The sequence below is a fragment of the Oncorhynchus tshawytscha genome, linkage group LG25 (genome assembly GCF_018296145.1).
Source record: "Oncorhynchus tshawytscha isolate Ot180627B linkage group LG25, Otsh_v2.0, whole genome shotgun sequence".
In the NCBI taxonomy this organism is placed as follows: Eukaryota; Metazoa; Chordata; class Actinopteri; order Salmoniformes; family Salmonidae; genus Oncorhynchus; species Oncorhynchus tshawytscha.
Genome location: NC_056453.1, coordinates 17250506 through 17263729, shown reverse-complemented (window position 1 = coordinate 17263729; position 13224 = coordinate 17250506). Strand labels below are relative to the sequence as shown.

The following is a 13224-nucleotide window of genomic DNA, read 5'->3' as shown; positions in this document are numbered from 1 at the left end:
GATGATAACAGATCTAGATGGGTTCATCCCCCCGGCCCCCTCCATGCAGGCCCCTGGTCTCCCCCAGCAGGAGGCCCACTGGGACGGCGGAGACTACCAGCCGTCAGAGGGTTCTCGTGGTCGTCAGATGGATGCTTATCTGGATGACCTCTTTGACCCAGTGCTGGACCAGGGACCAGGGGTCAGCACCATTCAATGTTATATCTAATAGGATGTGCTCTGTAACTGTATATTTACCTGTGATTATCTGTTACTGGTTGGATTGTGTCTTCTGTTCCTTTGTCTTGGTTACAAGGCAAGGCTGGGGATTAGGTAACTACAGTTTTGTGGATCGTATTACTGTATGTGACGTGTAGATTGCGTAACAAAACGTTCTGCTGTTGTGTGTGTGTGTTTAGGACAGGGAGCGTATGGCCATTTTGAACAGGAGGATGAGAGGAGGAGGAGGGATGTATGGAGCAGGTACTGTATCTCTCGCTTGCTCTGTCTCCCTCATCTCTCCGTTTCTCTCGTTATTGGGGCAATGGGTTTTCATTTTAATGTTAAATACAATACCTGTGTTGCAGGTGTCCCAATGACAATGCCAGGTTATTCTATGGGTGAGTGAGGGGAACAATGTAATAACACAAACATTCTAATCATGCTTTTAAATATTTTTCCTCAACTATGATCAAGTCATTTATTTTTCTCTATCGTGCACTATTTTCCCACTTTTCTTCCTACAATTCCAAAATGTCCCATATTTTTTTGGTCTCTCAGGAATGCCGATGAACCCTGCCATGCAAGGCTACGGGGCTCAGATGATGCCAAGTATGATGCCATCTGCCCCCATGCCTATGATGCCAACCATGATGATGCCCCAGCCAGCTGCACCTGCCGTGGACTCCCAGCAGATGGCAGCACAGCAGCAGGCTTTCATCAACCAACAGGCCCTGCTCATGGTAAGGACTGGGAGACACTGGGGGGAAAACTGGGAACCCACATGCCAGGGAAAACAAACCCACCGTAACCCTTTCCTTGTTCAACAGTTCTTATGATATTGCCGCTTCTGTTCTAACATGACCACCTAGTGACTGCCCATCCTCTCTCTCCATCCCTCTTTCTCTCTCTCTCTTTCACTCTTTCTCTCTCTCTCTCTTCTCTCTTCTCTCTCTCTCTCTCTCTCTCTCTCTCTCTCTCTCTCTCTCTCTCTCTCTCTCTCTCTCTCTTCTCTCTCTTCTCTCTCTCTCTCTCTCTCTCTCTCTCTCTCTCTCTCTCTCTCTCTCTCTCTCTCTTCTCTCTCTTCTCTCTCTCTCTCTCTCTCTCTCTCTCTCTTCTCTCTCTCTCTCTCTCTCTCTCTCTCTCTCTTCTCTCTCTCTCTCTCTCTCTCTCTCTCTCTCTCTCTCTCTCTCTCTCTCTCTCTCTCTCTCTTCTCTCTCTTCTCTCTCTTCTCTCTCTCTCTCTCTCTCTCTCTCTCTCTCCTCTCACTCTCCCCTTCTAGGCCCAGCAGATGACAATGCAAGCCATGACCATGTCCCAGCAGCAGGCTCAGGAGCAGCAGCAGAGACAGCAGCAGCAAAGACAGCAGCAGCAGAGACAGGAGCAGCAGCAGCAGAGACAGGAGCAGAGACGCCAGGCTAACCGAACCGCCACACCCCCCCGCGCCCCATCACCCCCCCCCACCCCCACTCCACACAAATCCCCCCACCCCACCACCGCTATGCACACCCAGCCAGATGAAAACACAGCCACAGCACCATATACCTGAGGTGTGAGGGAGGGAGGGGTGTGACAGAATTGTTTATTTGCTGCTCTGCTTGATTAATGTCCTTTATGTACTTAGCCAAAAATGTGTCACTTAATTACAAAAGAAACCCATTAAACAACATTAACTTGCAAACAGACTCAAATGTGTATTTGTCACATGCTTCGTAAACAACAGGTGTAGACTAACAGTGAAACGCTAACTTACCTGTATCATGTTTTATGTGTACATCTGATTTTCCAGCCGGAGAGGGATGTGGACTTTGCCAGTCCAGACCAGCGTGAGTCTTTCAAGGTGAAGAGAGAGTTTTTCCAGAAGATTGGTGAGTAGAGCTGAATAAACCTTCCAGATACCTAATCAGCATCTGAGAAGCTGATGTTGAGAGTATTGTCTTGTTTAAGACCCATCTGCCTGTGCTGTCATTCACTCTGTCAGGTTCTCAGCCCAAGCCAGCAGCCAAACCGTTAAAGCCTCGCCCTGCTCCCAGCAGCCCCCCCAAACAGACCCGGCCCCGCACCCCCTCTCCACCCCCAGCCCCCAGGACTTTGCAACCTCCCCCTCTCCTCCTGCCAGAGACCCATACCCCCAGCCCCCTGCCTCCCCGCCCCCGCCCACCACCAGCATCCGTGACATCATCAAACAATACCAGAACCGCCCCGCCAGTGACCCCAGACCCTTCGAGCCCGTCAGGTCAGTGGGACAGTGGATCCATCTAATTTCTCTCTATTGGGTCTTGTACCATCTATGTACCATATACCATCAACTTCCTCTATGTACCACATACCATCAACTTCCTCTATGTACCACATACCATCAACTTCCTCTATGTACCACATACCATCAACTTCCTCTATGTACCACATACCATCAACTTCCTTTATGTACCACACACCATCAACTCCCTATATGTACCACATACCATCAACTTCCTCTATGTACCACATACCATCAACTTCCTCTATGTACCATATACCATCAACTTCCTCTATGTACCACATACCATCAACTTCCTCTAGGTGCCATATACCATCAACTTCCTCTATGTACCACATACCATCAGCTTCCTCTATGTACCACATACCATCAACTTCCTCTAGGTGCCATATACCATCAACTTCCTCTATGTACCACATACCATCAACTTCCTCTATGTACTACATACCATCAACTTCCTCTAGGTGCCATATACCATCAACTTCCTCTATGTACCACATACCATCAACTTCCTCTAGATACCATATACCATCAACTTCCTCTATGTGCCACATGCCATCAACTTCCTCTAGGTGCCATATACCATCAACTTCCTCTATGTACCACATACAGTGCCTTGCGAAAGTATTCGGCCCCCTTGAACTTTGCGACCTTTTGCCACATTTCAGGCTTCAAACATAAAGATATAAAACTGTATTTTTTTGTGAAGAATCAACAACAAGTGGGACACAATCATGAAGTGGAACGACATTTATTGGATATTTCAAACTTTTTGAACAAATCAAAAACTGAAAAATTGGGCGTGCAAAATTATTCAGCCTCTTTACTTTCAGTGCAGCAAACTCTCTCCAGAAGTTCAGTGAGGATCTCTGAATGATCCAATGTTGACCTAAATGACTAATGATGATAAATACAATCCACCTGTGTGTAATCAAGTCTCTGTATAAATGCACCTGCACTGTGAAGTCTCAGAGGTTGAAAAGCGCAGAGAGCATCATGAAGAACAAGGAACACACCAGGCAGGTCCGAGATACTGTTGTGAAGAAGTTTAAAGCCGGATTTGGATACAAAAAGATTTCCCAAGCTTTAAACATCCCAAGGAGCACTGTGCAAGCGATAATAATGAAATGGAAGGAGTATCAGACCACTGCAAATCTACCAAGACCTGGCCGTCCCTCTAAACTTTCAGCTCATACAAGGAGAAGACTGATCAGAGATGCAGCCAAGAGGCCCATGATCACTCAGGATGAACTGCAGAGATCTACAGCTGAGGTGGGAGACTCTGTCCATAGGACAACAATCAGTCGTATATTGCACAAATCTGGCCTTTATGGAAGAGTGGCAAGAAGAAAGCCATTTCTTAAAGATATCCATAAAAAGTGCTGTTTAAAGTTTGCCACAAGCCACCTGGGAGACACACCAAACATGTGGAAGAAGGTGCTCTGGTCAGATGAAACCAAAATTGAACTTTTTGGCAACAATGCAAAACGTTATGTTTGGCGTAAAAGCAACACAGCCATCACCCTGAACACACCATCCCCACTGTCAAACATGGTGGTGGCAGCATCATGGTTTGGGCCTGCTTTTCTTCAGCAGGGACAGGGAAGATGGTTAAAATTGATGGGAAGATGGATGGAGCCAAATACAGGACCATTCTGGAAGAAAACCTGATGGAGTCTGCAAAAGACCTGAGACTGGGACGGAGATTTGTCTTCCAACAAGACAATGATCCAAAACATAAAGCAAAATCTACAATGGAATGGTTCAAAAATAAACATATCCAGGTGTTAGAATGGCCAAGTCAAAGTCCAGACCTGAATCCAATCGAGAATCTGTGGAAAGAACTGAAAACTGCTGTTCACAAATGCTCTCCATCCAACCTCACTGAGCTCGAGCTGTTTTGCAAGGAGGAATGGGAAAAAATGTCAGTCTCTCGATGTGCAAAACTGATAGAGACATACCCAAGCGACTTACAGCTGTAATCACAGCAAAAGGTGGCGCTACAAAGTATTAACTTAAGGGGGCTGAATAATTTTGCACGCCCAATTTTTCAGTTTTTGATTTGTTAAAAAAGTTTGAAATATCCAATAAATGTCGTTCCACTTCATGATTGTGTCCCACTTGTTGTTGATTCTTCACAAAAAATACAGTTTTATATCTTTATGTTTGAAGCCTGAAATGTGGCAAAAGGTCGCAAAGTTCAAGGGGGCCGAATACTTTCGCAAGGCACTGTACCATTAACTTCCTCTAGGTACCACATACCATCAACTTCCTCTAGGTGCCATATACCATCAACTTCCTCTATGTACCATATACCATCAACTTCCTCTGTCTTGCTCCTCTCCAGGGTTCCAGCCCGGTCGTTTGTAAAGAAGAATGATCCTAAAGAGGAGGCCTTGGCGATCCTCATGAATAAAGGACCTGTACAACAGCAGGTTAGAGTTTGGCTGGGGTTAACAAAGGGCCAGGAACGCAAACTAGAAATATTGATTTGGCGGACAGACTAGGAATATTGTACGCAGAAGAATAGTCTTGGCAATCACTTACTGATGGGTTCATTCATAACTAAAGGCTCTAGTCCTACACTTCTCTCGCTTCCTCTCTCCTCTCATCCCCTCCAGAGAAAGTGGGCCCCTCCTCCCCCCATCCAGAGGGAGCCCCCCCGTCAGAGACAGCCTGGCAATCCAGCGTGGCAATCCTCTCCTCCCTCCACCAGAGGGCCTCGCTCAATCTCCAACAGCATGAAGCAGAAACAGCGCTCCCTGGCCGACCTCTTTGGCACGCAGGGTCGTTCCAAGAACCTTCCGCCTGCTCCACCCAAGTCCACCCCTCCTTATCCCCCAGCCATCTTTGAAAGCTTGCCAGACCCTCCCGCCAAGGCTGCCCCCACACTCAGTAAGTCCAACTACCTGAAATGCAGGTGGAAATATACAGTAAAGGTACACATGTCTGTGTACACACTGCCTGTCCAGCCGTAGCCTCAGATACACGATCATAACTCATACACTACAGTAATACCTCCACAGAGAAGTAAAGTAACTCATTGTTGTTTGTTTGTCCTCCATAGATCTGTCTGGGGAGGAGAGTGTTCGCTCCCAGCTCCACAGGTTCTCTGCCAGCGTCTACTTCTCCAACTCTGCCATGCCTGGCAAACTGTTCCTACGCAAGGAGGTGAGCTGGAGCGGCAGGTCGAAGAGAACGTTGGAATCGTCTTGTATTGTTCTACACGTGTTGTGTGTTCAGCATTATAAGTCAGTCCTTATAATTCCCTCTGTGTTCAGGTGTTTTACCCCAGAGAGGGGTTCAACCACCCCTACATCCTCAACCTCCTTTGTGAGCAGGTCAGTTCTGGTTATTTCCCCGTGGCCATTTTTCTTCACTGGCTTACACATGTCACACAGTCTATTACTCTAAATCCTTTCAGATCATGAGAGACACGTACTCTGACACCTGTGTGAGGATCACCAGAGAGGACCGGAGAAAAATGAAAGACCTACTAGGTGAGTTTATTTGTCTTTTTTTTTTTTAACCAGGTGAGTCAGTTGGCGAGTCCAGGTTAAAAAATGAGTGTTCCCGTCCTCCATCCCGCTCTTTCCTCATGTTCTTCCCCTCTCTCCCCCCTCTTTCTCCAGCCAGTTTCCACGTGGGCACCAGTATCAGCTCGCTTCAGGACGACACTATGAAGAAGAGGATAGTGATGGCTGCCAGGGACAACTGGGAAAACTACTTCACACGACTCTTCCCTGTCAAAGTGAGTTAGCTTTCTCTCTCTCTCTCTGACAGACAGCAAGGCTGACAGACACACACTCATCTCCCCTGTGTGTGAGGTAGGGTGGTACCAGCGGAGACACCCAGCTGTTGGGCGTGTCTCATCGTGGGATTCGACTGATGAAGGTGGCCAGAGCATCAGGCATAAACCCCAAACACCTGCGCCTGCTACGGAGCTACAGGTGTGCCTATTCTTCATCCACAACACCGGAATTAGAGGACCTTTAGCCTTTTTGAATTATTGAGTGGGAATACACATATAGTGTGTGTGTGTGCGTGTGTGTGTGTGCGTGCGTGCGTGTCCGTATATGTTCTCCCGGTGTGTGCTGTGTCTTTCTCTGTGTAGCTATGCAGAGCTGCTGTCGGTGGAACTGCGGTCTGCCGACATCGTGGAATTCAGTCTAAAGGGAGAGCAGCTACAGCTGCAGAGCAACAGGGCTCCACAGATCACTGCCATGGTCAGCCTGTTCCACCAAGAACTCATCAATGTAACCACCCGCCTCTTCCTCATCTTATATCGTACAAATGATTGTACACGTGATTTTTGGTACACTAAATCTTACTGTGTAGATAGTATCTTTGTTGTGTGTAACATCCTGTCAAACCTTCTCAGGGCTCAGATCATGTGATTGCCCTGAAGAGCTTTGTGACCGACGACAAGAGCCTGCTCAGCTTCCGCAAGGGTGACGTCATCAAACTGCTGCCCATTGACGGCCTCCAGCCAGGTGAGGTCATCACACTGACCTTAGACCTCTCCTTCTCTTTGTCTCTGTCTCTCTTTCCCCGCTCTCTCTCTCTCTCTCGCTGTGTGTGTGTGTGTGTGTGTTTGTGTGTGTGTGTGTGTGTGACAGTCCTAATCCTGCTCTCTCCTTATTTCTCAGGTTGGTGTTTCGGTTCCATCGGGGGGCGCTCCGGCCTCTTCCCCATCGACGTCACTCAGCCGTCTGCCCCTCCTGACTACCACCACGTCCACCTTGACCGCCTCGACGAGAGGAGGAAGAGCATGAGAGCCCCCAAGCCGCCCGCTGCCACTAGACCCCCAGCTCCCAGGTCCACTCCCCACACTGGCTCAGCACAGCCCAGCCAAGGGAGCTCCATGCTGGGGTCAGCTCGTTCCATCCAAGTATCTGTCCAGGGCAGTGAGATGAGTGACGCCCAGACATTCCGGATGACAGCGTTTGCCATGAAATACTTCAGAGACACTGCCACCAGGTGAGAGGGGTAACAAGGTTATATGATGTATGCAATCCTATATTTTCTTGAGTGTAATAACTCTTCCATAACGACATATACTTACCTCTCTTTCTCCTTATGTACTTTCTCTCGGACTCTCTCTTCCTTGCTCCATCTCGCGCCCTCTTTCATAATCCCCCCTCCTTCGTCTTTCTCCCTTTGTCTCTCTATCACAGAATGGAGGGTAAAGGTCTGCTTAATGGAGGTATAAACTTCTCAGAGGTGCTTCAGTACACAGAGGTTCCTATTCAGGAATCCCTCATCCTGTACAATGATCCTGAGCTCAATGGCCTGGCTGTCCAGGCCTTCCTGAGTGAGTCCAAACACACACACACACACACACACACACGCACACCAGTGGAGGCTGCTGAGGGGAGGACGGCTCATAATAATGGCTGGAACGGAGTGAATGGAACGGTATCAAACACATGGAAACTATCTGTTTTATGTACTTGATCCCATTCCACTTATCCTCCCCGATTAAGGTGCCATCAACCTCCTGTGACGCACACTATTGAAGTGTGCATTGCACCTCTTTCATCTCATTATTCCCCTTTCCCACTTCTCTTTCGCTCTCTGAAGGTGTGATGCAGTTCATGGGAGACCAGCCTCTTGGGAGGCACACGTCTGAGGGAGACTGTGTCAGCCATATCTTGATGGTGAGCCTCTCCCGTTGCACACCCACAGCTCACACGCAAACACCGTCGCTCACCTTACACTCTCAATGAGGATACCAGCTGCTTGAATGGAAACATGGAGTCATGTCTGTCCCATTGTGTTTGTGTGTTCAGTTAGGGAAGGAGAAAGAGTTTCTGAGAGATGAGATTTACTGCCAGGTGATCAAACAGATCACAAACAACACGCACAAGTGAGTAGCTGGCAGATTGTGTACGAACCTTTACCTGCGAGTAGTGTACAGAGGGTCAATTCCTAACTTGTGTGCGCATGCGTTATACAGAGAGAGATGTACCCGGGGTTGGCTTCTGTTGAACCTGGTAGCAGGGTTCTTCCCCTGCTCTGGCACTCTGAACCCCTACATCACATGTCATCTACAAAACATCAGCCAAGACCCCACACACCTCTACCAAGGTACGCACACGCGCACTCTGAACACCTACTGTCACACGCCACCTACGAGACATCAGCCAAGACCAACACACCCCTACTAAGGTACAGCCCTGCACCCCTCACACATTGGCGATGCCCCAGAGGAGATCCCTTCAAACATGTGTCTGTGTCTGTTACCCCAGAGCTTTTCTGTATCTAATGCAATGATGTATGTGTCTATCCTCTATCTCAGAGCTGTCTCAAAACTGTAAGGAGAGCATGTTCGGGACTCTGATCCACGGTGGTCGCAGACACGTCCCCTCTCACGCAGAGATGGAAGCCATACTGGTAAGGCAGGGATTCCACATAAGTGTGGAAATTGTGTTATTATGTAAGATAAGCGGTACAGCTGTCGCTGTGTGTCTGTTCTCTGCAGGCCGGCAGACAATCTCGTCGGTTCCCCATCAAGCTGCCAGGCGGAGTGGAGTTCATCTGTAAGATACGCAGCTTCAGCGTAAGTCAAGTCTCCTTCCCTTTACTTCTCTCCTCTTCCCCTCCTCCCTTTAATTACCATTATGATAAAGATTGACTCTGTGTGCCCAGGTGGCTCTAGAGGTGGTGGAAGAGCTGTGTACAGAGATGGGCATCCAGGACCCGTCAGAAGTCAAGGAGTTTTCTATCCATGCCATTCGGGACAAGGGTAGGTGGACATACAGACATGCTCTATCTATTAACCCAAATGACTCCCCAAAACACTTTACCTACAATGCACAAAAAGTTTATATTAATTGTGTGACAGCAAAACTAAGGAAATCCTAGTTTTCTATGGCTCTCATCTCTTTTCATCCCTTCCTTATCACAACCTCTCTTCTTCCTCTCCTACATCAGATGGGATGGTGCGGCCTCTCCACTCAGATGAGTACCTGTTTGACTTCCTATTGGACGACGGCTCCATCGTCTTGTCCTTCCACCGCGTCATATGGACACACCCACTTCACTTCGACAACGACCTCTACCTGGAGTTCCACTTCCAACAGGTACCATAGTAATGACCCCTAGAGTTCTGTTATAACCACTGAAACCACTTTGCATTACGTCAGGCCCTGGTGACAGCCCTTCTGTCCCTGTAATGAATGAATCTCATCTGGCCCTCTCTGTCTGTTGCGTGCAGGTCCTGGGTGACTACCTGGATGGCAAACTGATCCTGCCAGGCAGTGGTGCCGCTGTCGTCCAGCAGACGGCAGAGCTGGCTGTCCTGCAGCACCTGGCACAGGGCCTCACTCAAGAGCCTTCTGTGTGAGTACTACCCTTAACCCCTATACCCTAACCCCTAGCCTTTAGCCCCCGCACTCTGCAGCACCTGCCCCAGTGTCTCACTCAGCAGCTCTCACTGTGAGCCACACTGTTGTTTTCAGACCGGACAAAAGCGATTATTCTCTCTGTCCTATGTTAAGTGTGATATAGTTTCTGATAGTTGTCTCTCTCTTTTGTCGCCGTCAGGCTAGAACTGAAGGGGTACCTCCCCCAACAGGAAGGGGGCAGCACCAACCTGGAGCAGATCCACACCATCTCCCTCAGAGAGATAACCTCCATGCGCTCCCTCAGCCCCCGCGACGCCAAGGCACGCTTCCTCGGTGAGGCACGCACACAATTACATTTTTTGCCTTGCTTGCTGGGAAGAATTTTGTGATAAATGTGTTTGTAGCTAGATAATGCATTATAGATACCGTATCTATACTGCTGTATGAATAGAATTGTATTGATTGATTTGCTCTCTCTACCCTCAGAGAGCCTGAGCTCCCTGCCTCTGTTCGGTTCTAATATCTTCCTGGCTCAGAAGGTCAGCCATCGCAGCTGCCCCTCGCCCTGCCTGGTGGCTGTCAACCAAGAAGGAGTGCTGTTCTGCCATCCCAATATGCAGGTACCGCATTTACACCCAACAACACCATTTATGTAGGGAGGGACACCCCAAACATAGGAAATGCAGGCACCGTGTTTCCCAAAATATTGGTGAAATGATCGATCTTGACTGACTATATGGATCTATGGCTTTTATAGATAGTAACAATTAACAATAGTCTGCTATTGTTAATTCTTTATTATAATTTTCCTGTGTTGTTCAGGAGCGGGCATTCATGATCCCATTGGTGGAAGTGCAGTCACTGCGCTCAGTTAAACCCAAGAAAGACAAGAAGGTGCCTGGAGTGGAGATCAAGTACGGCAACCCAGGACTAAAAACCATCACCATCCACCTCAAACAGGTGAAGTACAATACACAGCAGTGAACGACGGGGCCACCAACCCTCGGTTTTGTGTAGAACTAGAACAATTTGCTGAACACACCGTAGCTTTCCAGGAACAAAGGTTGGTGACCACTGGTGGAAGGGTTTGTTCTTTAGTGTCCGTAAAGTGTATGGTTACACCTTGAAAGGGACATGGTCACTAAGGGCAATACACATTACACACACATGCTACCTGGTAGATAAGATTTTACGGAGACACTTAAACCGTGCTTGGCTACTCTGTGGCATCATGCCCATAAGGGAGCACATGCTCCCTCAGATTTGTCCTGTTTCAAAAAATAAAATACAAAATATATTGTTTCTCTGTAATACTAGTAACGGTTTTATTGAGTTGGCTTTAGCTAGCCTAAATAGGTTCCCAACCTCATTAACTAGCTACCAAAAAGCCATTTTAGGCTATCAATCAAATGAGAGTATGTAGCTTTGTCTAATTATCTTAGCAAGCAATTACTAGATGTACTGAATAAGACAATCCTTTCAATATTTTACGCAGATTTTAGCAGAGATGCAGAGAAGCATATTCAGTTTCTGAAAAAGGATAACCACCAGTCAGGTGGATACAGACAGCTCAATAGGAATGCTTAGATAAGCAGAAAAATAAACTGATTTTTCACGTAGACTTAAGCATAATGATTATGGCTCTAGATTCAGGTGTTTGAAAAATGCTAATTTATCCAATTTACAGACAGGGGGCCTAGCCCCCCCCGGACCACCCCCTAGCCACCCTCACACACTTTGTGCCCCCTCAGATTCTGAGGTGCATGATGCCCCTGGCTACGCTTGATACCTTTAGCCAAAGCAACTTCCTCAATAGTCAACTGATGGAAATGGAAATATTCTATTCAAATTGTATTCAAATGAAGTGAATTGTTCAAAGGACAACACTACAGTACAGTACATTCATTTAGTACAGTACAGATCATTTAGTACAGTACAGATCATTTAGTACAATACCTTCATTTAGTACAGTACAGATCATTTAGTACAGTACAGATCATTTAGTACAGCACAGATCATTTAGTACAGCACAGATCATTTAGTACAGTACAGATCATTTAGTACAGTACAGATCATTTAGTACAGTACCTTCCTTGATAAAGTGTGGATTCCATTAATGTGTGTGTGCTCTGCCCTACAGGCCAAGAAGCTGTGCCACATCATTGCTGTCATCATGGAGGAGCTGGTGAGACCACCCATCAATAGCTCTGTCTCCAGCCGCAACCCCTAGACACACACACACACACACACACGCACGCACACACACACACCTGCAGTTGGATAGGAAACAAGTTCTACAACTGTCAATCATTGATTCATATACGCAATGAAAGCGAATCACTTTCCACATCTACCATTCCTTCTCCTGTGTCAGTGATACTCCAGTTGGTGATTGATTGATGAAAATGGTTGAGAAATGAATTCTATCCACTACAGGTTTCATTTTCTGAATTTCCCAACAAACACGCACTCAGAGAGGGAGCCTATTGATAAGTGGACCTGCACTGATAAATATCAAAACAAATCAATGCCTTCAGATTTTTATCTAAAACATTTCATTATTTAAAAAAAACATCACAGCCTTTGAATACCAATGAATGTCCAAATTTGAACATTGCTTTGTACGTGTTAGGTTTCCGTGCAATATATCTTTATATAACCGATTTATCAATGTGTTTCTTTGTAGTAAATATTTTTGTAATTTAAATCAAATTATTTTGTAGATGGATGAAACTGTTCTTGTTTACTTTGTGTATAACTATTAAAAAGTATTGCTGAATAAGGCAGTTTCAATTATATGTGGTTGGTTTATTGCTAATGGAAAAACTGTCATAAAGAGGTACTGGTTTCCAGCTGTGTTTAATCTGATAGGCCTACAAAACCACTCAGTTGCCTTGTGGTTTGATTGTATGCCTTGAGATTGGAAAGTTAGGAGTTTGTTCGCCAGCTGTCATACCAAACACTGTAAAAAACGGACCCGGTGCACTTCTGCTTGGCACTCAGAATTAATGAAATAGATTGGAGTTAAGGCTCTACAATAGACTAGCTTCCTGTCCAGGGGGTGTACTTGTACATCAAGCTCATAGGAGCAGGGCTACTTACTTAACTTTGCAAGGCTACTTACTTAACTTTAGAAAACCACGGACTGTCCTTTCTCGTTCTGACTTGACTGATACAGCTGAGGAGTCCAACAGGATATTTGTAAGAATTGTGAGGACTGCAGAGAAACCATTACAAAACATGCATTGCCCTAATTTAAAGTTACGAAACCTATAGTTTCCTTGTCAGTTGGTTACCTAGTGTTGCAGTTACTCTGCCTTGTACTGTGATCATCCAGCCCTGACTTGAACTTTGTTCTGAGACTTGTGATGTTTAGTCTTGTGAGTGTGTCGCCAATACAAGGCTGTAAACGTAATT

The 13224-nt window shown here is 46.7% G+C and overlaps 1 protein-coding gene across 1 annotated transcript in view; it reads left to right on the top strand.

Moving 5' to 3' along the window:
• LOC112224773 (unconventional myosin-XV) overlaps positions 1 to 12603 on the top strand; it is a 31805-nt gene extending 19202 nt beyond the window's left edge. Inside the window, exons 28-57 of the mRNA XM_042306302.1 lie at positions 1 to 181; positions 399 to 462; positions 567 to 599; positions 760 to 941; positions 1481 to 1741; positions 1988 to 2066; positions 2146 to 2434; positions 4806 to 4893; positions 5080 to 5353; positions 5526 to 5629; positions 5740 to 5799; positions 5883 to 5958; positions 6091 to 6209; positions 6290 to 6408; positions 6573 to 6714; positions 6840 to 6951; positions 7108 to 7438; positions 7636 to 7772; positions 8042 to 8118; positions 8251 to 8327; positions 8418 to 8548; positions 8760 to 8854; positions 8943 to 9020; positions 9110 to 9206; positions 9395 to 9543; positions 9678 to 9802; positions 10007 to 10140; positions 10294 to 10427; positions 10630 to 10767; positions 11948 to 12603. Of these exons, the coding sequence (XP_042162236.1) occupies positions 1 to 181; positions 399 to 462; positions 567 to 599; positions 760 to 941; positions 1481 to 1741; positions 1988 to 2066; positions 2146 to 2434; positions 4806 to 4893; positions 5080 to 5353; positions 5526 to 5629; positions 5740 to 5799; positions 5883 to 5958; positions 6091 to 6209; positions 6290 to 6408; positions 6573 to 6714; positions 6840 to 6951; positions 7108 to 7438; positions 7636 to 7772; positions 8042 to 8118; positions 8251 to 8327; positions 8418 to 8548; positions 8760 to 8854; positions 8943 to 9020; positions 9110 to 9206; positions 9395 to 9543; positions 9678 to 9802; positions 10007 to 10140; positions 10294 to 10427; positions 10630 to 10767; positions 11948 to 12037 (3976 nt within the window). The 3' untranslated portion in view covers positions 12038 to 12603. The remainder of the gene's footprint in view (positions 182 to 398; positions 463 to 566; positions 600 to 759; positions 942 to 1480; positions 1742 to 1987; positions 2067 to 2145; positions 2435 to 4805; positions 4894 to 5079; positions 5354 to 5525; positions 5630 to 5739; positions 5800 to 5882; positions 5959 to 6090; positions 6210 to 6289; positions 6409 to 6572; positions 6715 to 6839; positions 6952 to 7107; positions 7439 to 7635; positions 7773 to 8041; positions 8119 to 8250; positions 8328 to 8417; positions 8549 to 8759; positions 8855 to 8942; positions 9021 to 9109; positions 9207 to 9394; positions 9544 to 9677; positions 9803 to 10006; positions 10141 to 10293; positions 10428 to 10629; positions 10768 to 11947) is intronic.
• Positions 12604 to 13224: the final 621 nt, after the last annotated feature.